The sequence below is a fragment of the Camelus dromedarius genome, chromosome 11, assembly GCF_036321535.1.
Source record: "Camelus dromedarius isolate mCamDro1 chromosome 11, mCamDro1.pat, whole genome shotgun sequence".
Lineage (NCBI taxonomy): Eukaryota > Metazoa > Chordata > Mammalia > Artiodactyla > Camelidae > Camelus > Camelus dromedarius.
In genome coordinates, this window is record NC_087446.1 from 53,925,307 (window position 1) to 53,951,539 (window position 26,233).

Consider the following 26,233-nt stretch of genomic DNA (forward strand, 5'->3'; position numbering starts at 1 on the left):
TGAGGGCTGAAGCACTTTTAATCACAGAAGAGTAAACAATAGTATAAACCGTTAACAGCTCACGCAGTGGCTGTTGTCCTCCAGCCCTCAGCTCACTCTTTCCTCCCACCCCCCACTCCCTGCGTACCACTGAATAAAGAGCAGGGTATCCGCAGCTGTCCAGGTGGTAGGAAGGGGATCTAGCTAGGGGCCACAGCAATCCTGGTCATCTGTCCATGGTTGTCTGTTTCTATACAACTTCATGTGAAATATTCCAGCTCCGAAGGAAGAACAGTGCAGATACCTAGAGCTGAAGTTAGCTGCTCCATTCAGATGGCCAGAGCCTCAAGAGCCATAGGTAACAAGGGAGGGGACAGTCTGGAGCCAGCATAATTCAAGATGCAGTCAAATCTGGGGTTGAGGTGGGTTCAAGGGGGACCAAGTGAGGCCTAATGGCCCCAGTCCAGAATTGTGCCCCAACCCAGGCAATGAAACTCACACATATGCACAAATGCACATGCATACACACATACACAGAGCAAATAACATTACTGAAAGAACCTGGAGTCTATTAAATACAAAATGGCAGAGTTTTTTTTTTTTTTAAGTGAAAATATTTGCTTCTTTGATTCTCCTCAGTGCCCTGCACACTCCCTAATCACAGGAGTGTTGATGTGAGGAGGCTGAAGAGGAGTAGGTTGCCAATGGCCCTACAAGTCCATGTGTGCTGAAGTCCCCATATCAACCACCTCACTCTTCAGCCCAGTAGCTGCCTCCCATGTGACCATTCACCTGACTGGCACCATTGCTGGAGCTGTTGTCACAGGGGCTTTTTGTGCTGGTGGTCACATCATCTTCCTCTGAGCTGCTCTCCACATCACTGCGATCATCCTTAGATACCTGGGTGGGATGGGGCCAAAGGTAGGAAAGGTGAGGACAGAACTTTTCTGGAATCATAAGACAGAAAGAGCCCACAGAGCCCATGTTTGGGCATTGTTCCCAATCTGGCCTACTTTCTGGTGGCACCTGACTCAAAATACTGTCTAGACCATAGACACTGTTGTGAATATCCTCTGTCTGCTTTCTGGGTTTCTCATCTTCTCTAATTCCGTTCTCAATGGAATAAGTAGCTATTGTGATAGAGGGAATTATCTTTCAGGACCAGCCTGAAAGAGCTGAAATCATTCACCAAGTTCCAGTTGAGGTTTGAAGGAAACTTCACATACACCTTTTCTCCTAATCCACCTCAAAAAAATAGAAACAGATACAGCAAACACAAACAGCTGTCATCCTTGCTTCTATCTTCTGGTGGTTGTGGCCACTGCAGTTTTGGTTATCCTGAGTTTTACTTTCTCCCTAAAGCTGATCCATTAGTGGGCCTTTTCAGTAGTTCTACTCTTTCTGGGCTCAACTATCAACACCCTATGACACTTTTTCTCCAATCTTCCCCCTTTTCCCAGTATCAGGATTACTTTTCTTGAGCAACTTTGGCATCCCCAAGATACATAGTATGGTAAAAAAGGAAAAGAAAAGGAAAAACAAAACAAAACAAAACCTGGCAGTCAGTGAGAAAAGAATCTCAGTCCCAATCATGCTACTCTCTATGAATCTTTACCACTTAACCTTAGCTTTTTTGTTTTGTATTTTCAAATGAAGGGTTTATATGTTTAGATTAGAGTTGTGTTTTCCAATCTAAACTATCCTATATACCAAGCAAAGTACTCAAATTCTCTACCGTGGACCTTAAAAGTAAAGGAGAGAAACCCAGTGAGACCTATGTCAGACTTCTGCCCTCTAGAACTGAATGATAATAAATGTGTGTGTGTGTGTGTGTGTGTTTTTAAGTAAGAGAAGGGGGTGAGAAGGAAACAAAACTGCAATTGCTGTTGCCAAGGGTGGGGGTACTTGGCTTAGGTTAGCTCTCAGATTCTATGGTTTATTATAGCTACTGACCTCTGAGCCCAGATAACTGATTACCTGATCTTTATGAAACTTCCACCAGAGGGCAATGTGTCTAGATGTGAGGTAAAGGGAGGATCAAAAAAGGGCGGTGGAGGGGATGAGAAAGGAAAAACAGAAAAAAAAAAGGGGGGGCGGGGGGGAGACTCTACTCTTGCCTCAGTTTAGGGAAAAAAATCTGGTAATTTGAGCTCCAGTCAACAATGGCCTGGCCAGGTCAGGAGAGGGCATGCTCTGAGACAACACAAGGAAACAGAAAGGAAAGCAGGAAGGAAGAGAAACACTTCAGACAGACATGCTTCACTGAACACTAGAAGCACAGATACACTTACATGCAAGAGATGAAACTGTCCAGCTCCCACCAGGCACAGAAAAAAGGAAGGAGGTGAGAAAAGAGTGGAGAGTACAGAGTCTGGGTCTAATCCTTCCTGGATAGGTCACCTGGTCAGGAAAGAAAAGCAGGGGAGAAGAGAGATGTCCAGTAGCTACAGCAAGATGCACAGGCACAATAAGCAAGTTCTGAAACCAACTGCAGCCATAAGGTACAGTGACACAAGAGATCATATATACCTGGGTAACATCCCATCCTTTTGTCCTAGTCAGTGTGTCCTCTACCAGAGCCCTTCTCCTTGGGATTCTGTATTACTTAAGGCTGAATCTCCAACCCTCAGACTAATCACAGCTTGACTGCCTCAGAATTTGCAAAATTCAGTTATGAGTTTACCGTTAAATGACGCATTTCTTTGTGATTTTCGGCTCTTGGCATAAGATGGGTATTTGAAACCCTAAAGACCTACCTCACTTAGGACCCATGCCTCATACAACAGTAAGGGGAGGCTGGTACTTAGTCCCTTACATAAACCATATCTTGAACATCACAGTGTGGTCATCTTGGGGTGGCTTGTGAATTAAAAGAACACTCCTAGGCAATACAGCATCTCTGCTTTTATAGTTTCTGTCTTGGAGCTCTGCATGTGATTTCCTTTGAAAAAAGGCTCCCATGCTAAAAACGAAAATATGAAATTCACTGAACTAGATAGGTAAAGGACAGGAAATGGCTCAGGACATCTCCAAAACCTAATCCTATTCATTATTTAACAGCCATTCCTAAGGGACAGGAAGAAGACAGATCCTTCCTCTTACATCTAAGTCACATCTTAGAAGGTGAAACACTCATACTTAAAGAAAAGGTGAGAACTCTGGAGCCCTAGGCTTTTTGCTGGGTCTACTTATGTAGATGGGACTCACCAGGCTAGATAGAAAGAGAAGGTCTATTGCATAATACCTATCTTCTCACCCAGCCCCAAAGAAAGAAGCCGTCTTCCATCCTCACCTTTCCTCGGATCAAAGCTTTGAAAGCAATTCGTACAATTAGGTAGGACCAGATGACATGGAGAACCTGTAGGATCAGGAGAAGGCCATTGAAGAACCACCAGGAAGGATAGGGCCCGATCATCTCCCAGCTCTCAAAGAGGGTCGTGTTCAGAATCCTATAAGAGGGAAGCCAGTGGTCAGATTCTAGAGTCAAAGCCAGGCAGACAGGGATGAAGCTGAATTTCCTTGGAAGCAGAACCCTGTGTGTTTTCTCTCCATACCGTCTATCAGTTGAAGTTCCAGAGATACTCATCCACAGTGAAGAAGAATAAAAGGGGCCTGTGGAGTTTTCTATCTTTAGGGACAGGAAAAGATACAGAAATCTTAGGAACTGGTGGATTAAGTCATATTATTAATCACTTCAAATATGCAGCATTTCACAAAACTGGGACACTAATTTTAATCATAACCTAGGAATCACTCAGATCCTTAGGCACATAAGAGACCTTAGGTAGCTAATTCCCTCAGACTAAGCAAAATCTCCAACCCAGAGTCACTGACTTTGTACTATAAAGTAATGAGTGTAGAAGTGAGAATGGTGTGCGTGTGTGCGTGTGTGCGTGCGCTCACACACTGCTCAGGATGGGAGAGAGAGTACAGAGCAGGAAAACAAGAAGAGCCTGAGAATGTTGTAATTAGTGCAAAAGGAGGCAAAGGAATTAGGCATAAAATGAGGACTGTCCCTCAGAGATGAGTCAGGAGAGCCACAGCTAAATGAGTTGGATGCTCTCATCTGGATCACACCTCACTAAAAATATTGTGCAAGGGAAACAAGGTCCTTTGAGAATTGTAAAGGCCCAGGTTAGAGTTCTTGGTGGTCCTAGAACTGGCAAAAGGTATCACTGGCCACATACCCACCAAAGCTCCACAGCCCTAGCACTTACCAGAATGGATAGATTCCTAGACGAGTGACCACAAAAACAGCACTGAAGATCACAAAAAGGGTGTCACAGAGACGCTGATACTTGGCATAATTGGCCAGCTTGGCTGCCTGAACAAAAGAGGGTTAAGAATTGAGTTGGGGATAAGAATTGAGCCAGTTCTCAGATAGGAAGAAAAGGAGAGAAAAAGGAAGAGGAAAGAGGGGTTGTGGCCTTACTTCCAGCAAGAAGTCTGAGGCATCATGTAGACACATGATCAGAGTCCCCACCCGAACCATGTTGTTGATGTAGGAGAAGGTGATGAGCCCAATGGTGGCCAAGTGATGCACAAACATGATCAGGAAGTCCTAGGAAAGAATGGAAATAGAAGAGGCAGGTAAAGGCAAGGCCACAGAGCTGCTAGCTAATTCAATACCCCGCAACAATTGTTCTTAGAAATCTCCTTCAAGGAGCAGCCTAGTATTTGACCCAAAACTCTCTACATCAGTGACTGACCCATAATCTACATTAATTTAGCTCAAAGCACAGAAAAAGCAATCTTCTTTGGTAGCTGCAGAACTTGTAGAGCTTGGATGCTGAGCTAACACTTGGAAATCCAATTTCCCAGGTAGAAGCCAGGCATACAAGTCTGAGATATCCTTGAGAATCTAAGACTCTTTTGCTTTGATGAAGAAAATTTCAACCAAAGGGACCTAACAGAAAGGAGAAGTTTGTGGAGCAGCAAAGCTAAACTATTCCAAAAAGTTTCAGAGAAAAGTTAAACAATCCATCTTACTGCAAGCACTTTCTGCTTTCCGATTTAAAGCTTAATTTCTTCTTGAGTTCAAATGCCAAGGTTAGACCTGGAGAAATTTCTAAATTCCTGAGTTACCAGACGTATCTAATAAATACTTCACAGTCCAGTGAGTGACAGAGGGTGGGAGAAGGTAGGTAAATTTGCATCATAGAAATAAGGATGAAAAGTCTGCTTTCCACAAAGACAGATACAATGGTATGTTCTAGCTCTTGAGTTGGAGATGAGTTCACAAGTATACACTGTAGTATATATTACAAATATATTATAAACATTTTCATATGTGTCATGTATTAAAATAAAATTTTGATAAGGGGACCCATGCCTCCTGACGATAGGAGAATGAAAGGCATCTGAATTGAGTATCAAGCTTCTAGGTTACATAACAATTAATAACCCAGATTAGTTTCAGTCCATTTTCACAAATGCTAACCCTGATTTTCTTCACCAAAGACAACCATAAGGTAGTGACAGATTAGGGTTAGAGCTGCTGGAACTGCTTTATGTCAGGTGGACACCAATAAAAGGTGAAGATTCTGCCCTTTCTGTCAGCTTATAAAAAAGTTATTTTCAACTTTTTCACTATGTGGGCAAGTCAACTCACTTCTCTTAATCTTTTGTTTCCTAAACAACAGCAAGAAAAGGGTCAAACTAAATCATCTAAAACCTGTTCCAGATGACATTCTTTAAGTAACTGGGGAAGGGAAGTTCACCAAGAAGGGAAGTTCTGACTAGTTTCCTGAGCTTTACATATGTAAGCCTTGGAGAAAAATGAGGAAAAGGGTATGCTTCTTATGCTGCTTACCTGTTCTCATCCTGGCATGCCTTGAATGCCTCAAATATACTTCATCATTAGTCAGGTCTCATTTCTGAGAACATTACAAAGAGCTAAAAGTCCCATCAAACCTAGTTTCTCCCTCTTTTGTGGTCCAATTAGGGCAGCAAATCCATCACACTGATAATCAATAATGACAGCTGCTAGAAAGGAGGGTGCAATAAGCCAGGGAGTTGAGGGAACCAAAGTCCTTACCTTTCTTTTAATATCTGTAAACTGAGAAAACATAAGAGACCAATAGAAGGCCAATTCCATGATATAATAGTAATAAAGCCCACTTGTGAGAGGCTGGAAAAGAGAAAGAAGTAGTTAGAACAATGGCTAGTCAAAGACTCATTCCTTCTCTGCAAATTTCTCTAAGAGGACCCATACCCAAAATTATTAAACATCCTTCCTCTTCATCATCTTCCAAGATCTGTAATAACTAACAGACTTTGGATTGGTATGGAGACTTAAACATCTTCCCTCTGCCCTTTACATACGGATCTTCAGCTCTCATCTCCCAGAGATCAGATAAGGTTCATACGTACTATAGCACAGATCAGTGTGTCCAGAATTCTGGGCAATTAGTGATTTTCAGGGGATTGAATCACAATCAGTGATTTCAGAGGCCTTCCCTTCTTCTACCCTGTTAGCAGCCCCCTGACATTTCTCTACTATAGACTAAACCAAGATGATTTTAAGGGATTAAAAAGGGACACCTGAACCAGAAAGCACCTCATTGAGTGCCAGGAAGTTGCTTTTCTTTCTAGCCCAATTAGGGTGAATTTAGGAAACGAACAAACAGATCACTGGATTTCACTGCTATGGGGACCCCAGAAATAGATACCCTGAATATATGACTCAAGGAGACTCAGTCCCTAATCCCTCAAGAATACCAGGGAAACATGCCACCTGCCCTGGGACTGGCAATGAACTCTCTCCTACCCCATCTTACACACACATATAAAGCCCCTGTCTTAAAGGGCTCCGATCCTACCTGATAAGGGTAACTGTGCCAGCACTGTCGGGTGTCCCACAACCAAGGTGACTAAGAGAAAACAGATAATCCAAGTCAGCCTTCAGGATTCTCCCTGGTTTATCTATATAATCCCTTTCTCTCTATGTTAGGGGCAGAAGAGAGATGGAAAAGAAAGGAATCCCTCTTGACCAAATTTAGGGATCCTCAAAAGGTCAATAAATGGCTAGACTTTTTCTTCCATAGCAAGAAACTGTTATTACAAATAGACAAACCATGCTTTGAATAACTAAGAGCAAAGAGAGCTCTAGGATAGTTTTGGGGAACATCACCACCCAGGACATAGGAAATTGGGATGCAGGAAGACAGTGATTCCAGTTAATAACGAAGGGAGAGATCTCCAAGGCAAAGATTCAAAAGTAATTATCTCTAATGGAGTTTCAATTATGTCCTTTAAGGGATTTGTCCACTTCATCTGAGCTATTGAATTTATTACTATTAAATTGTCCATAACATTGTCTTTCAGTGTCCACAAGATCTATAGTGATAGCTGCTGCTTCTCCCTGATATTAATCATGTTTCTCTTTTTTCCCTAGGGGTTTATTGATTTTAATTAAACTTTCAAAAAACCAACTTTTGGCTTTATTAATTTTCTCCTTTATTTATCTAACAATTTCATCAATTTTTGCTTGTTTTTAAATTATTTCTTTCCTTTAACTTACTCTGGGTTTACTTTGCTCTTCTTTTTCCAGATCTTAAAGTAGAAACTTAGATCATTGATTTTAAAGCCCTTTTCTTTTCTAATATAAACATTTAAAGTTATCAGTTTCCTGTTAAGCATGCTTTAGCTGTATCCCACAAATTTTGGTATTTTGTACTTTCAGCATCATTCAATTAAAAATATTTTCTAATTTCCCTTGTGATTTCTTATTTGCTCTTTGGATTATTTAGAAGAGCTGTTTAACTTCCAAATATTTTCTATACATCTTATTATTATTGATCTCTATTTTAATTCCATTATAATCAGAGAACAGTATTTTAAAATTTGCCAAGACATTTTATGGCCTAGCATATGGTCTTAGTTGATGATCCATCCATGTATACTTGAAAATTATATATATTCTTCAGGTGTTGGTATAGGCCAAATTGACTATGTTGCTTAAATCTTCCACATCCTCAGTGATTTTTTTTTGTCTAGTGGTTTAGTCAATTACTAAGAGTATTAAAATCTCTAATTATGATTGTATACATTTGTCTATTCTCTTCCTTTAGTTCTGCCTCTTTTTGGCTCATGTATTTTGAAGCCTCAGTTATTTCATTTAGAGGAAAATAGTGTGGCACAGTAAAAAAAAAAAAAAAGAAAAAAAGAAACAAACATGGAATCATGAATCAAAAAGCCTGAAATTCTTCTCTGACTTTGACAATTAACTGAAAAGCAGGAATAACACCTGTTTTACCCAGTTTAATGAGTTACTGATTACATATCTGTAGCTGTCTCCCCCTTGGAAGAAAAGAACTTTTGTGAAGTGCTTTGTAAACCATCACATACTATGCTGATTTAATCAATATTATTATTATTAGCATTATTTAAGAAACAGTAGTGTCATGAAGTTACTGAAGTCAGGCCCCAGGCAGAAGATAATCTGTTAAGCTTATAAACCTAGGATCTGAGCATCGCATAGGGAAAGGGAGCAAGGGGGAGGAGGGGTTAAAAGTATTTAACTCTTATCTCTAGGGATGTAGGCACGATTAGACTCCAACAGAGAAGCAGAGAAAGTTCAGACTCACCGACCAGAGAAATCTAATTCCGTAGCAGAATATACATAAATAAAAAGTGAATCTCCACCTGGATGGGCAAGGAGTAGAAGTTAGATAAATATTCACTCTAAAGAAAGTCTTTGAGGCTACAGGAGTCAAGATAGCAGTTTGGGGATAAGACAGTTACTGGTAAGAAACAAGGTAAGTTTCCATAAGAAGGACAAATATTGTTACCTAAAAAGCCAAAAAAAAACCAAAAAAACAAAAAAACTTTCCAGACTCTGTTTAAAATAGATTCCACAAGTGTATACTGGTTTAATCAACTTTCCTTCCATATCAGACCCCCTGATGATAGTGCCTAATTTTTTTTTTTTTGCATCACAGTGATACAGTGCTCTGTGCCAAAAGGATAGTTAGTAAAAACCCAGTGAAATGAACTATAGTATGTCCAGAAAAAGGATGCTTCCCACTAAAATGTCAATTTAGAGCAAGCTGGTGCTATCTCTACCAAGGTGTACAAGGGTGTGCATAACTACCTACATAAGTACACGTATAGGAATTCACTCCTAATTTATTTGGGAAACGGGAACAAAATGGAACTACATCTAGCTTAGGGGCAAGCATGTCCAAGAAACTAAGGGTGACCAGGCTTCCAGTCCTCTTCTTTCCAGGCTGTAATAGAGTTAGCCCTCCACATCGATCAACTGTTATCTTAGCAAGAGAAGTGATTTCCAAAAAAAAACCTCAGTCCAGTCTTACCCCACCCTTCTCCTCACTCCCCACCTCCTTCTGCACACCTACATGCTTTCACAGAATTTAGTGAGCGTTGGGGGCTTGTCCTGATTCCTCCGATGGCGAAACCAGCATTGGATTTTTCGGATATCCCAGTCCAGCTGCTTTGACAGCCCTTCCAGCCGTTTATCATCGGGATACTGTAGATGTATGACCAGGATCAGAACATCCCTTTCTCTTCAAACTTCTCATAAACTTCCCTTTGACTAGCTGAGTGGCAGAGGGGTGGTAACTACAGTGGCTTAAATGATGTTTCATCCTCAAAGTCATTTTTAGTAAGAAGTATTATTTCACACATCAAGGACCTTTACCACTCACTTATACACATCCTTGTTTGGTCTTCTCCCTTCAGCCCAAGCTGAGTAAAAAATGGTATTAAAAACCCATACTGCAAAGGCTATTAGTACCATCCCCATCTTGATTATGCAACTAGGTAATGACAGGAGGTGGAACAGGGAAAAACAAAATCAAAATGTGATGTGTGTCTGGGGGAGGAGGGGTGACAGTGGCTGCTAGGCCTAAAACTCAAATGTATATATCTTGACTACTTTAAGGGAATCCTGGCCCAAAGGCATTTCCCTGAGCGGATAAAGTTCTCCTAATAGCTATACGGACTATCTAAATGTGAAAGACCATCCCAGCCTGTCCTTATCCTTGGAAATACTTGCTCTCTATCCTCCCCTGCCCTATGGAGCAACTCTCCACATGAATCTTCCTCTCTGTTTCTTTGCCCACTTACCTTGGTAATAGATATGAACACCTTTTCAAGGATGGCATTAGGTTGGGCCTGATAAGGACCACTGTCCTGGATGCCAACATGGAGAGCACAGGGTTTGGCAATAAACCTGTAATGGAGAAAACCCAAAAGCCAATTCTAAATACGGTTTGTGAAGCAAGAAGCAAAGATCTTAATTAGGGGACTGATAAGAGGAAAAGGGGGAAACACTTGGCTGGGAGTCAGGACTTTTTGGTTTAGTCCTGGGTTCTGCCATTGACTCACTTGAGAAGTGACCTGTTGAGGAAATAATTGGGACATAAGCTCTCTTTCCATTTTTCCCCTGGCTTCCCTTACCATATCTTGAGCTTTAGAGTCAGAAAGACCTAAATTAAATCACTAGTCTACCATTTACTGCCTGTAGTAACCTGGGCAACTTATTTAATCTCTGTAAACCTCAGTTTTTCATCCATAAAATGAAGACAATATCAGCATCCTTGCTACATAAGGTCTACAGATCAATAGCATTAGGAGCTTTTCCTGGAGGCTGATTTTCAGAAACACAGAATCTTGAACTCCAGTTCAGCAAAATGTTGCATTATTAACAAGATGCCCAGGGAATTCTTATGCTCATTAAAATGTTACAAGCAGGTCTAGTTTACATGAATCTTGAAGGTATTCAATGAAACAACATTATGAAGACCCTGACACAAGGGAAGTGCTTAGTAAATGGTAATTTCCCTTCCATCAAAAGATCAAGAAGATCTTAATTGGAGGGAAAAGTAGAACCTCAGTTCTTCCTAATACAAATATCCTGGGTCATGGTCACCTTCCTACCTAATCAAAAGATTATGGAAATTGAACTTCCAGGAGTTCTGAAGAAAGACATCAGAAAACTAGGAAGAGTGGTGAGAAGAAATTACCTATTAGTACTCAACTCTAGTCCCAGATCTACCACTAATCAGTCATATAAACTTGGCCCAGTCACTTAACTCTTGGGTTTTGGCTTCATCATCTAAAAGAGGGGTTATATGAGATGAAGTATAAGGTTTTTTTCTGTTTCTGAGAATCCATGGTGGTATCATTGACTATAATTAATTTCCAACTTTTAGATCTTTGAAAATTGAGGAATTATTCCTTGGTTCTTCAAGAAAGATCTCCCTCTTTTCCACAACCATAGATTTTCATGAGCATCTGCTCATGAAAAGCTTTATATAGTCACTTTCTGGATAAGTCAAAACCAGTTTTAGCTCTCTTAGCATCTTAGGGAGTCTTATGATGAAATCATAACTGGGAGGTGTAAGATGGAGTGCTCTTGACCTATTTTCTTGATCTGCATTCAAATCCAGAATTTATCTCTAAGGGAGGGACTGAGAATAAGAAACTCTGTTTATTATCTTCCCCTATGAAAATTTATTTTACCTTTATCACCTTCCCTGAGCCACGGGGAAAGATTTATTCAGAGCACAAAGTAGGCCACATCTGTAACCCATTCTCTTCTCTCCTTTACACAGGTAGTACAAAAGTTTCATTCAAATGCCAATGCTAGTAGATATTCTTGGTATGTAAATTCTTTGTACAAATATTTTAAACCCCCATCATGTTTAAACTCCTCGTGAACACAGAGAATACTGCTTTTGTATTCACTAAGGTTCTGTGCTCAGTAACTGATAAGACCGGTCTAGTGAATTCCATCCTTGCTCTGTTGGAGCAGTTTAGACCTAGTATTGATTAGCAACCAAGAGTAATTAAGGCAGTCATTCTTTGCTGTAGAGTTGGTGCCATATCAGAAATAAAAGCACTGAATCATCTCTCTCTGTCTTCTCCATCTCCTCCCATCTAGATTAACTGAATAAAGAGGTAGATCCAAAAATAAAAAACAGCTTCTCCAGGGGTGGGGTATAGCTCAAGCAGTAGAGTGCATGCTTAGCATATAGGAGGTCCTAGGTTCAGTCTCCAGTATCTCTTCTTAAAAAAAAAAATTAAATAAATCTAACTACCCCCCCGCCAAAAATAAATTTTAAAAAAACAAAGAAAATCTTAAACATGGATGTTAGTCAGTGATAATGTATCAATTATTGTTCATTCATTGTAAAAAATGTACCATATTAAAAAAAAAAAAAAAACAGATTCTCCAATTCCTACTCTTACCCCTGGATCCAGGCCTCTTCCTCAATTCAGTCAGGTTGATTAAAGGCCCTGGGGTTAGACAGATTTTAACAGCTAAGAGACTTCATGGAAGTTACCCACATAGTGAGGATAATATTTACTTAACTGGGTTATTTTAAAGATGAAATGACATGATGCATGCCTAACTCAGTACCTGACACTTTGTAAACATTCATTAAAAGGCAGCTATTATTTTTACTAGAAACAGATAGTTTAGTCTGGGTACTCCCTGATGGTACCTCCAGCAAGGCAAAAAAGAGAAAAAAGCCCTCTTTCATACAACAGGGATGGGTTTATACCCTGCTCACTTGGGTGAAGCCAAGATAATTTTTTTATTATCTGGACTTTGGAGCAGACTTAATATCCTAGAGTTGTCAAAAGCTCACATCCTGCCCTCATTAGTACAGAGTTCAATGAAAGACAGAAAGCTACTGGCATCAAGTCAGTGACAGCTGTACAGACCCTAAGGAAATTTATACATTTGACAAATATTTATTGGGTACTGATTTTGTGTTACAGCATGAAGCACAAAACCATAAATAAGGGCTTATGATTGGAAAAGAATTTTTTTGTGATAAAAAATTTCAAATCAAAACTAGGAGAAAGTTTAGACTTAATCATGTATTCATTCCATATCATCCACCTGGCATTTAGTATAACTTAAAAAATAGGTATCTAAGTAGGTCAAACTCCAAAGGGCCTAGCATTCATCCTTTCTACTAGATCAGCACTTGTCAAAGTGTGCCTGGAGACTCCCAGGGATCTCAGCGATCTTTTTCAGGAGCTCTGCAAGGTCAAAACTATTCCCATAATTCTGCAGTTTCATAATAATTTTTTTCTTTCTCATTCTCTCACGAGTGTACCGTGGAATTGTCCACAGCTTATGTGACATATAGGAGCAGACTCAATGCAGAAGCTGAGAATACAGCTGCCAGATGTTAATGAGACTTGCAAAAATGTAAAATAATGCTATTCTTCTCACTTTTTTGTTTTGGTAAACAGTTTTTTCATAAAATGTGAGTTATCAATATACTGTTATTTACAAATGAATTAATAAATATATATTTAAATTTTTTCCATTTTAATTTCTAAATCAGTACACATGGATAGACATAATCCACATAAACAAAAACTCTCTGGGGTCTTTGATAATTTTTAATAGTGCAAAGGATTCCTGACATCATAGTTTGAAAACTGGTGTGCCAGATAACATTGAGAACTCACATTTATCTTATGGCTTTCTGTCTTCTCCAGGATCAATTTGTTGCCCAAGTTTTAAAATAATTTGTAAGACCAGACTACCCTTTGCCTGCAGATCTGAATAAGTAGGTATTTAGTGGTCTGTAATGGTAAGCTACTCCTTTCCACCTGCTACTCCAGGAACACGAGTCTAGTGACCCAACCTGATTGTAATATATCTGCCCTGCTTTATACAGATAATTTCATTCTGCCCCTTTCCTGCCCTCCAGATACATGGCAGCAGCTAACCTAAGCCTGCATTAATTAAGACAAAATTACTTACTGCTTTGCTTTTTCAGACCAAGCTATACTAACAATTCTATCTTTGTGATCTGTTGCAACATCACTGACAGATATGAACTATACACAAATATATTTGAATGTCTAGATCAAGCTTCTCAACTAGTATATCATGGCAAGTAACACAGATGAGTTATACTTATGCTGAGATACTGCTTTTAACTCTCAGGGTGGTCCATGGGCAGATGGAAGCCAGAAACCCTTAGTCTCATACACCTTTGGCCTCACATAACCCACTATGAATGCACATATCATTTTCTATGTGTGCAGACAACATGACTGGGTTGGGAAGCTCTGGCTTAGATAAATTTCTGGAAAAATATAAAGTGTCAAAATTGATATATAAAAAAAATCATCAAAGAAATTGAAACGGGAAATGGGATGTAGAACGGAAAAATACAATTAAAAGAGAAAGATTTTATACAGACTGATGAGGATGGAATAGCATTAGGTGAAGAGTATTGAGCAACTAAATATTCTGAACTCAAATGCTTCCCCCCTTCACCAGACACACACATAAACATGGAGAGAAGATAACTGACATGTTTAGAGGCAAATGCAGATTCCCACAGAAAACAGATTCAGAAAGGCCTTTCCCTTTACAATCAAATTCTTTTTTTTTTTAATGTTAAAAAAAATTGAACTATAGTTAATTTACAATGTATTAGTTTCTGGTATACAGCATAGTGATTCAGATATGTATATACTTTTTCATTATAGGTTACTACAAGCTGTTGAATATAGTTCCCTGTGCTATACAGTAGGACCTTGTTTATCTATTCTGTACATAGTATACAACTGAATTCTTAATAAACCAATCACATTAAAAATGTGCATGGCCTCTGTAGAGCTGAAAGAGGAGAAAGTAAAAAGGACATTCAGGCAGAAGGATAAACATGTACTAAAGCAAAGATAAGAAAGTGCTTAGAGAACTGTGAATGTAAAAACTGGGGGTGGAGATGGCAACCGTGACAGGAGAAAAAACTATACAAGTAAAGGGGCCAGATCATAGGTGCCTTGCATGTTATGCTAAGCTTGAACTTTATCGTATAGTTGGTGGAGGGCTACTGTAAGGCTTTAGGCTACTGTAAAAAAAAAAAAATGCTATAAGTAATAAAAGAGCTGAACTAAGGCTACAGAAATGGAAAGGAAATGTTAGATTTAAGAGATGCTGAGAAATAAAATTGATAGAACCTGGTGACTGGATAGATGTAGGATGCAAAAGAAGAGGAAGAGTCAGGTGTGCTTTCTATGTTTCTGGCTTGGAAAACTAAGTTGATTTATGGTTATGGTCCTTCAACAAAGTGGAGAATAAGATAAGAAAAGCAAATTTTTAGGAGCCATAGATGGAGTTGTGTGTGCTGAATTTGAAGTACCTATGGAACACTGAAATGCAACTGTCTAGCAGGCAGATAAACTTGAAAAAGGGGCTCGAGTAAGATGTATACACATACACAGACACAAAGAGCTGGGGAAAAAAAGAGAAAGAATAAAAGAATGAGAAAACAGGTGGTAGCTAAAATTGTGAGGGTGGATGTGACTATATAAGAAATGAACATAATCCGAAAGAAAATCAAAGTCAGAATACTGGGAAACACCAACATAAAAGGTGAGTTTAGGGGACAGGAAGGCCAGAGGTGGAGTTGTATCAAATGAGGCAGAAATCAAATACGACAAGGATTTCAATATCCACTGGATTTGGCAATCTGGAGACTGGTTGTAACCTTCATCAAAGAAATTCCATAGAGACTCTAAAAGACAGTAGTGAGTTACAGCGATGAAAAATATGAGGAGAAGAAAGAAGTGAAAATAGCTAAGACTCTCAAGATTCTTGGCTGAGAAGGGAATGCCTTCAACTTCCTCCATCAGAGCCACTTTATCTAAAACTAATATCCCTATGGTTTAGATCCATTCTCTTCCTGATCAGAAATTTCATTCTATGTATTTCTCTTTTTTTTTCTATTATCTTGAGCTTTACTCTCTACTTGTTTCTTCTCATCAGACTTTGAACACACTCAAGTTCTTCCCATCTTAAAATAGCTCTCCTTGTCCCTCACACCCTCTGTCTCTCACCTACCTCACAACTAAAGCTCTTGAAAAAGTTCTCTCCTCATGACTTTTCTAACTGCCAGTCATTCCTCAACTCTCCTCCCTCTCTCATCTGGCTTCTGTCCCTATACTCCACTGAAGCTTCTCTTGCCAAAGTCATCAATGATTTCCTTATTTTGAAATGAAATGCTTTTCAGGCCTAAATCTTACCTGACCAGTCAGTGCCATTTTACATTACTGAGCATGCTCTCTTAAAATGCTCTTTTCTCTTAGCTTCCTTTCTGTCAAATTCTTCCTAGTTTTCTCTTTCTGTCTCTCCAGAAGTAGAACTAGACTTCTTGGTATGCACTCCTAGTTGAGTCATCTTGGACAACTTAACTCTCTTTTTGCTTCAGTTTTCTCATCTGTAAAATGAGGATAACAATAGTGTCTACCTACCTCATAAAGCTACTATGAGGATTCAATGTTTAGTACTTAGAACAATGCCTGGGACAAAGTAAGTATTTATTAAATGCTAACTACTGACATTATCAAGTACTGTATGGCTGTCACACCTCTTTATCTTCTTTTGGCTTTCTTTTTCCACTGCCTTTTCCTAAAACAGTGTTTCCTAGGGTTCCATGCAGATTCTTAACCTTCCTCTACACACTCACCCTGGGTGATCTTATTTAGCTATAGCAGAGGGCCACAATGTATGGTCCAAAGACTCCAGAGCATCCATGAGATACTCTCTGGGGATCCATAAAAATCAAAACAATTTTCATAACAATATTAAGGCATTATTTGCCTTTTTGTTATGTTACTGACATTTGCAATGATGATGCAAAGCAATGCTGGATAAAACTTTTGGTTTCTGAGGACAAATCAAGGCAGTGGCACCAAACTGTAGCAATAGTTATGTAATCTACCTTGCTATATCCTCTTAGTATAAAAAAAAAAAAAGGAAAAAAAAAGGCCAATTTCACTTAAGAATGTCCTTGATGAAGCAATACAAATGACTGATTTTATTAAATCCCAACCCTTGAATACATTTTAAAAATATTCTGTGATAAAATGGGAGGTAAACAAAAAGCACTTTTACTGCATACCAGAAGATACAGTGGTCTCAAGGAAATGCTCTTGCTTGACTGTTTGAGTTGTATGTTGAACTAAATCGCTTTTTTCACAGAATACCATTTTTACCTGAAAGAAAGACTAACAGAAAACTAAGGTTATTCAGGAACTGGGTATTTAGGTAACATTTTCTTAAAATGAGTGAAATAAGCCTGTCACTTCAAAAAGCAAATTTTGTTGCCAATGACAAAGTTCAAGCTTTCAAGTGAAAATTAGAATTTTAGAGACCTTTAACTTTGAGCTTGACAATGTCCCAATATTTCCAGACTTCTCTGATGAGATTGTGATGATGATATTAACTATATGATTTCTTAATATTGTATAATGAAATGTACTGACATTTTGGAAGAGCTGGATAACTTAGTGAACCAGTATTTTTCAGTCGACCAATTCATGATATCCATTCAAAGTGTTAGACAGACCAGTGGATTTTTAACATGAATGAAAACCTCATTTTCAGATTCTTCAATGCAGCCAATCTTTAAGAAACTACTACTTGTGTTTTGGTGTAGTATCAAAGATAAAATACTGCTCCCTTCCAATAATGTACCTATGTAATGCCAGCTTTTATTTATATACTTCAACCATAAAAATGTATCACAAAAATTGAATGCAGAAGCCAGCGAGGATAATCTAGCTATCTTCTATTAAGCCAGACATTACAGGGATTTTCAAAAATGTAAAATCAATGCTCTTCTCACTAAATATTTTTTGTTTGGAGAATTATTTTTCAAAAATGTGTTACTTATGTTAACATGTAATAATAGGTTTACTATTGTTATTTTTAATAAAATAATAAGTACATTTCTTAAATTTCACATTTTTTTGGTATATTCCCTATACACATGCATCCATAGTGTATTTTTCTGAGTAAATTATTAAGAGGACAGGATTTGCTATGTATAAGCCAATGTGTTGTACACATATGTGCTTGCTGTGTACAAGGTACTGCACTTCTCAAGGACACCTATACCACCAAATCCAACATTTCTTGCACGGTCTGTGCGTAAGTAATTTGCAGGGTTTTTTGAGGACTATTTTTTTAAATTAGCAAATTTGCTCTTAAAACAAAACAGGAACAGACTTAAAAGAACCTCTATGACATATACTATCCTAAGCCATGACAAAACACACACTGTGAATTTATACCAAACTGTTCTTCACTCCTCCCACTTGTATCAAAGTGATCTTCACTTAGGACTATAACAGGGGCTTAAAGAATTAAGATGACTAATACCTGTGCAATCTGATAAACCTACTTGGGTACACCTTACCTTATTATAAGGGAAATAAATCTTGAGATAATAAGAATTACTTAAATGCTTCAGAGACACAAACTAACTCTAATTTGTAGCTTAATTATACAGTAGCTAATGAATATTTTATTTGCTATAGAGCAGCAATTTTCAAAGTATGGCTGGAGAACAGTTGGACGTCCTTGAGACTCACTGTTTAAGAACTGATCCCTTTTCCAACTATATACATACATTTCTTTCATTAAACATATTTAATCTTTTTTAAATGGATGAATGATTATACTACTTAATGCATTTGGTTAAAGTAGAAACACACTAATGCATGCATGACAAATAAGAGATGGATTAGAGGAAAAGGTTAACAAAAAGCTCTTTCTCAATAAGTTTTTTTTTTTCCACCACCCTTCATAGTCCAAGAAACAAGTGTTTGTTAGTAGGACATTAAGCCTATATTGCAGTTAACAACTGTTAAATGGAAACTGAATTCACCTTTTCCAAACTCCTGTAACATAACCTTGTGCATATATTTATTACATTGTATCTTAACTACTGGTTTTCTTGCTCTCTTCCTGGTGGGTAGACACCAGGACTTAGTCACTTTCTTATCCTTCATATAGTTTGGTATCTGACATATACTAAGGTCTCAATAAATAACTGTTGAAGAATGAACAGATGAACAAATGGGTAAAAATTTAATTCTCAACTGAAAGGTGAAGTGTTTCAAGGAAATGTACCACCTGTCTTCCTGGGTCATCAGATAACCTACCAGCTCAGTGTAGGAGGTCACTGATTTCTGGATAATCAGTAGAAATTCAAGTTAACTAAATTTCAGTATATAACCAGAGGTTTCCCCAAGAAGAATTAAACACAACCACAACAATCTGATTTAATTTGAAACTCTCTGTGTCCATAATTGAGACTTCTTACAAATGGGGATACTACCCCAAAGCTGAAGATGGTAAGAAATACTCTTTTGGGGGAGGATATGGCTCAAGCAGTAGAGTACATGCTTAGCATGCACAAGGTCCTGGGTTCAATCCCCCATATGTCCTCTAAAAATAAATAAATAAACTGAATTACCTCCCCCCGCCAAAAAAGATTTAATTGATTAGAAAATTGAAATGATCAAGATAATATTAAAAAAAAGAAATACCCTTTTTAAGAAACTCCATAGTTTTGAGAAGAACAGTGATTATTCTCACTGACTTATCAGGGCTGTGCATCACCCCATGTACACTTAACTACTTGACAAACTTGTTTGTTTACAGATCATTAACTATTTGACTGAGGAGTTATATGCAGAAAAGCAAAACTCCAGAGCAATGCTTGGCTAGAAGACACTGTCAGTCAAAGATTACTCAAAATAGACTACAACTGGTCATTTAAATCATTCAGGAAATGATTTATATTTTAAAAATCCCATTATTACTACCTTTTTTTAGAACTCTTGTTTAAAGCATGGTCCAATATTCTTAGGACCAATCACCTTCTGGTGCTAAAAAACTGAATCAAATGTGAATCTACATTAAAATTCTCTCCTTGGTTATCAACATTTGTTCGAATCACTATCATCAACACTGCTCAACAGAAATAATGCAATCCACATATCTAATTTAAAATTTCCTAACAGCCACATTAAAAAACTTTTTAAAAAAAAGTGAAATTAATTTTGATAATATACTTTGTTTAACCTGATGTATCTAAAACACTAATATGTCAATATGTAATCAGTTAAAAATTGAGATATTTTACATTCTTTTTACCCCCTGCACTTAGTCTTCAAAATCTAGTGTGTATTTTACACTTAAAACACATCTCAATGCTTTCTAGACACATTTGAAATCCCCCAATGCTAGTAGCTACTGTACTAGCTAGTGGGTACTATACTGGAAATCTTAGTACTAAGTAAGTCAGACAGAACTCTTCATATATGGGAAAACTACCTTTGCATCTGGGAAAACTGGTTTCAGATTTTTTTTTTTAAGTTAGAAATAACTATGTTTAGCTCCTTTTGTAGTAACACCTTAATTAACTTCCCCAAAGATAAAGCAGGAGTAGATTCAAGCACAAAGAGCCCAAAACTCAGAGAATTCTTTAGAAGGCAGTTTTCATCTGTCTAAATCTACCTCTGGAAAGGAAGCCAAAACAGGTATATCTCCCCCTTCCTACTCTATAAGGAAGGTACAGATTTCACTTGCTGCATCCTCTTCCTTCATTTCTTCTTTACCCATCTAGGAGACTCCAGTTTTCTGAATCAAGAAGTGGCTAAAGCAAAAATATCTGACATGTTTCTTTTCTGTGATGAATATATTGTCTCCAGGGATAAGCCAGGAACCTGACCTCAGTCATGACAGTATTCAGGGTTGTCTTCAGAGAATCAACACCCACTCCACAGAAAGGGCTGGGGAAGGTTTTCCCAGAGTGAGAAGGAACACAGAAGGCTTCTGATCATCCAGAGCTTATCAAGAGGTAGACTCTTAGATAAGGGCAGAGCCATGTGATCATCTTTTTCAATCTCACTCTGATGGATCTGCAACCCTGATTTAAATCTATGATTTACAATTCAGTAAGGCCCAACAGAATACCTCTAGGGGTGCAGTGGAATGAGCAGTCTCCCTTACAGCCTAGACACCAGCTATGTCCATTCTTCCCAAAGCCTCTCTCTGGTCTGGGGGACCTACTTTCACTGGGTAACAATGGTGTGACATTTTTGCAAATCTCTTTAATGTCTGTTTAATAGAAGATAGCTGGATTACCCTCGCTGGCTTCTGCATTCAATATTCTTGTGATACATTGTTTTGGTTGAAGTATATAAATAAAAGCTGGCATTACACAGATACATTATTGGAAGGGGGAAGTATTTTATCTTTGATACTACACCAAAACACAAGCAGTAGTTTCTTAAAGATTGGCTGCACTGAAGAATCTGAAAATGAGGTTTTCATTCACGTTAAAAATCCACCAGTCTGTCTGACACTTTGAATGGATAGCATGAATTGGTCGACTGAAAAATACTGGTTCACTAAGTTATCCAGATCTCCAAAATGTCAGTACATTTCATTATACAATATTAAGAAATCATATAATCTCATCATGACAATCTCATCAGAAAAGGCTTGAAACATTGGGATGCTGTCATGCTCAAATGTAGATATAAGGTCTCTAAAATTCTAATTTTCACTCGAAAGCTTGAATTTTGTCATTGGCAACAAAGTTTGCTTTTTGAAGTGACAGGCTTATTTCATTCATTTTTAAGAAATGGGAGCAGGGCAGCAGGCCTATCAGGAAGAGGAAAGAAATTCTTCCTCCACTTAGCAGAAGTGAGAAAGAAGGGAGGGGGGAGACAGTATGCAGCAGAGGTGGCAAGGTTTACAAGAGGAAGATGAAATGAGTGGTTAAGAAATGTGCACAAAAAAATGAGTCACTACTTTTGTTTCTAGTTATAAGACAGGCCAGTAAATGAGTCTGTTCATTCCCCCATGACAGAGAATGGCACTGAAAAAGCTCTTCAGACATGCCAGTGAGGTTGCCTTGGAAGTGACAAGAGAGAAGAGGAGACTGGAATAATGAATGAGCAGCAAGGAGAGCTCTAATCTATCTCTTGTATAATTCACAAAACAGTTTTATTCTGGCAACATAAAGCTCCTATTGCAATACCATATTCAAAATAAATGAGCCTATGGTAGCTCTGATGGTGTCAATATTAAGTCTTAAGCTCCTACTTGATCCCAAGACTAGATATTAAATTTCAAACAATTTTATCTTTAAGATCCAATTTAAGTAAGGCAAAGCAGACCTAGCTTGGACTACTCATTCCCTCAGGTTTCTATCAGCAGCATAATATTAAAGGAAGTTTTAAAGAACAGGTAGAAGAGTTATCTCTTTTTTTGATAGGGTACAGGGTAGTGTGAATAGGTGGGGAGAAAGAAAAACTGCAGAAAGATGCACAACATGCAAATGTAGTATGGTGAAATTTAACATCAAAAACAAATTATAGTTTCGTCTCTCTCAGTCAACCTAAACATCTATTTCATGTTAAAGACCTAGATTCTGGTCACTTCTCTGGGCATCTTAGCAGATGAGGATGGATCCTTCTCAAATATTCAATCAGTATTTACTGACCAACCATAGCCACATCTAAGGTATTCTGCAATGTATACCTTGCAGGTCACCACAACACAACCACCTAGCAGAGGCCCACAAAGGAAAGACTCTGTTCTTGGGTAGGTATTAATCTCCTATCTGCAGTTCTTTAGCGAAATAGCCAGATACTAACTTATTTATGGTCAGGTGGCTTTTCAAATCATCCCTATCAGATGAGGCTGCAGTTCTCCAGCTGTGAGAACTTTAAAATTAAATGCTGAGGGGAGGGAGGGTATAGCTCAGTGGTAGAGTATGTGCTTAGGATGCATGAAGTACTGGGTTCAATCCCCAGTACCTCCATTAAATAAATAAATAAACCAAATTACCTCCCCCCATTAAAAAAAAAAGTTCAGTGTGGTTGATGAGAAGGAAGGGAAAGTAAGAATAAATTGTAAACTCTATATTTATTCTTTGGGAGATTCTTAAAACAACAGAGAATTTATCAAGCAGCATAGTGTAATACTCATTAAAATATGAAGAACAATTTGAAACAAAAAAATACAAAGTTCAAGCCAAATACATTATATTAAATAACCAAGAATAAGATGACCATGGATTTGTTCTCCAAATCCTAGGCTAGAAACAGGAGGTTAAATCTAATCTGAACTCTTGAATGGGGATTTAACGAACAGGAAAAGATGGCCACATCATAAGGTGGAAAGAGAATAAGGCTAGGGAAAATGACTGGATCTTAGTTCCAGACTCTCTCCCAGGTAAGTATGTAACCTCCGAAAAGCTGCAAAATGTCTCTAAGCTTTCATTTACTCTTTATATAAAAGGAGGCTGGAGTTCTAGCTCTTACAGTCTATGATTACTATACGAATCACTGTTCAAAATTAGGTAGGCTTTGAGAAATGAGAAAATGTAGTAAAGAGACTAACTGAACCAATAGTTCTGATACATCTTTTCCTATACTCTTAAGAGTGGCTTCTATTACCTTTATGGAAGACCAGCACAGTAAGAGAGGAATTGGTAATCTAGCTGTCAATTCTATTGCTAACTAAAGCTGTAAGTCTTAAAGAGAAACAAAATAGCAAGACTGCTTCTAGGGTTAAACTTTCCTAAAATAAAACATAAGATGAACAAGGTTCCTGTCCTTACTAGCCAAGGAATACCATACTAGAATGCTTTCAAAACAGTATTCCCATCCACCCCTCCTCCCCTGACACTGGAGCACCATAGAAACATTCAGATAGAATTCCCACAGGTAAAGGATCCTTTCCAATGGCTCTGCCAGGGGCTATGTAAGTCTTCACAGTCACCTGGGGAACCTCTTTGGAAATCTGAAGATACATGCAAGCGTATATTAAATGACTGTTTACTAGCAACAAGCTATTTCCTCTTACCACTAATTTGGGGAAATTTCCATATATAGTATATATTTACATGAAAAGCAGAGAATCTTATCCTAGGACAATGAACTTTCTTTTCTGTCCTGAATTGTGTATTTGCATTTTCAGTCATTACACTGTCTTTCTCTTTTTTCAGCTTTCATATACAAATGCTGAGGTGGAGAGTACTTGGACCTACGTTGCTCCTAAGAGGGACAAGTGGTTTGTGCCTCCAACCCAAGAATACTTAATACAATGACTATTCTTAAAAAACTGCAACGCTAAGTTCCTGAGGACCCAGAAAATGCATTTAGATCTCTGAGTTTCATTTGCTTCAGTTAAAAACATCTTTATTTTTACGCCTGAACATCTGGCAGAGCACTTTGATGACAATGCATAAACACTATGAATAAATGGATGAATGGTGGGCAACATCTAACATGTATTTTTAAAAAAAGATTTTTGTGTCAGAATAGTAGGCAAATCAAAGAAGTAATCCAAAACAGATACTATTAATTTTTCAGATAGTAACTGATTATTCTATCTGCAATATAGTCCCATCCTCAAAAGGGCATTCCTGCTCTTGATAAAGGCCGAACGAACAAAAGATGTCAAAGTGCCACCCTCACTACCTGAGACCTATGATGAAAGAAGTCTCCTTTCTTGGAGTCTGAGTAAACTTGGTTAAAATCACCCACAACTACTGTCCACATTATAAAATCACTACATCAAGTCCTCAGTGTGTATCTTTATCTCAGACAGCTGACATAAGCCATTCACTCAAAGAAAAGTGAAATCACTTTTGCCAAGAACACACGGTTGCTGAGAAGCTGGCTCAATAGAGGTGTCTCCTAATAAGCCCCAAGGCTCTCCATCCTTTCAAGATGCGCACCCCTCCTCCCATTTCTGGCCTCCAAGGCCCTTTCTGCAACTAACCGGACATCTTTCCATACTTTGGAACCCTTACGTTCCACCACACCCCATCTGCTCTCTTACCGGCTCTGGCAGAATTTTACTGAAACACACGCACGCCCATGTGCTGACAAACCAGTCATGGCTTGGGGCCTAACTAATCCTGTGACCCCTCAACTCTCAGAAACTAAACTATCTCCACAAATCTTAACTTTCCTTGAACCCGCTCCTTCGGCTTGGAATGCCTGGCTCTTGAGTTGACCCTTCAGCTTCCACGGCCCCCACCAGCTGTAGTTTTCGTGGCCCTTTCTGGTTTCTCGGGTTCTCGGCCGCAGCTCACATTCAACCTGTTTCCTGTGTGCAAAATCCTTGGAGGTTGGGGAGAGGCCTATGTGACCCGCCCCCCACCCCACCCCACCTCAAGCGACCTCCGGGCTCTAAAATTGAGTGGGCCCAGCGTCCCTCTCGACTCTCACCATTTCAGTGTCCACGCCCCAAACTCTGCCTTTACCTAGGCTACACGACCACCTCGGCCGCCCTCCGAGCATCCTGCGCGGCTCCCAGGCTTTACCAACCCCTGCTTCCGGGCTTTGCCTGCAGTTCTGCTTCTAGTCCTCGGCCTCAGCCTCTCCCCGCGGCGCGCTCCATCCGCCTGCGCCCCCGGCCCTCCGCGCCGCTCGCCCGCGGGTTCTCACCGTTCGAAGAGCAGCCTCACGGAGAACACGCCGGCCGCCAGCGGGAACACCGAGAGGATGTGCCGGGCCCGTGGGTAGCCGTAGCCGTCGCCCGGCCCCTCGAGGTCGGCCCAGCTCACGTTCTGGGGCAGCCAGAAGCGCTCGCTCCACAGCCAGCCCCACAGCAGGCCCAGGGCTCCCGCCGCCGCTGTCGCCATCTTATGCCCGCCCCGCGGCCACCGCCGCCACAGCCTCAGCTGCCGCCACAGCCAACGGAACCCGCGAAGAGGCGGCCCCGGGGCGGGGCCTGACCGGCGGCCACCCCCTTCCGGCCCCTTCTTGTCCCCGGCACGTCTCAGCCCGCCTCCTCCGCGGGGCCGGGCCTCTTCACCGCCCATCCCGCCTCCCCGCCCAGTTTCCTCACCGCAACCTCTCCGCCGCCTCTCCTTGGGACCCGGCCACGCCCAACCCCCCGCCCCGCCTCCACCCAGCCTTGGACCCACCCCCACAGGCCCTCAGCTCTGGTCCCGCCCTTTTTTGCTTCCGGTTTCGAATAAGTTTCTCCCTCACTCTCCCATCCCGCTACAACCACACCTCTTACTTCAGGCGTAGCTCCCTCATGGGGACTTTCCTCATTCTCAGTCCAGACGGCTCAAAGCTGTTCCCGCCCCCTGGACGGCCGTACCTCTGTCTCTCACACTAGGGTTTTTTTTTTATTTTCAAGTTTTGGTAAAATACTTTAATAAAATTTATATAGAAATAACAATATATAATCATTTTAGTAATAATAATAACTAATATTTGCACAGTTTTTTTATGCCTCAGGCACTCATATACATTTATCAACTCATTAAATTCTCATAACGACGCTGGGAGATAGCTACAATTATAATCCACATTTTGCAGAGACGTAAACTGAATTACAGGGTGTGTAACTTGCCAAAGATCACAAAGCTAGTTGGTGGCAGAGCCAGGATTTAAAGCCAGGAAGTCTGTGTCGAGG

General features: G+C 39.5%; 1 protein-coding gene and 1 non-coding gene across 2 annotated transcripts; one reads left to right on the top strand and one right to left on the bottom strand.

Moving 5' to 3' along the window:
- Positions 1–25,543, bottom strand: CERS5 (ceramide synthase 5). The gene is made up of 10 exons (XM_031462595.2): positions 25,252–25,543; positions 10,069–10,174; positions 9,339–9,469; positions 8,568–8,625; positions 6,801–6,851; positions 6,017–6,109; positions 4,412–4,540; positions 4,197–4,303; positions 3,272–3,428; positions 1–879 (listed from the first exon to the last, which is right to left on the bottom strand). The coding sequence occupies exons 1-10, from the start codon at positions 25,446–25,448 to the stop codon at positions 730–732; spliced, it is 1,179 nt and encodes a 392-aa protein (XP_031318455.2). The 5' UTR covers positions 25,449–25,543; the 3' UTR covers positions 1–729.
- On the top strand, positions 22,541–22,613 carry TRNAP-AGG (transfer RNA proline (anticodon AGG)). Its single transcript has one exon. It is a non-coding gene; the product is annotated as a tRNA-Pro (tRNA).
- Positions 25,544–26,233: the final 690 nt, after the last annotated feature.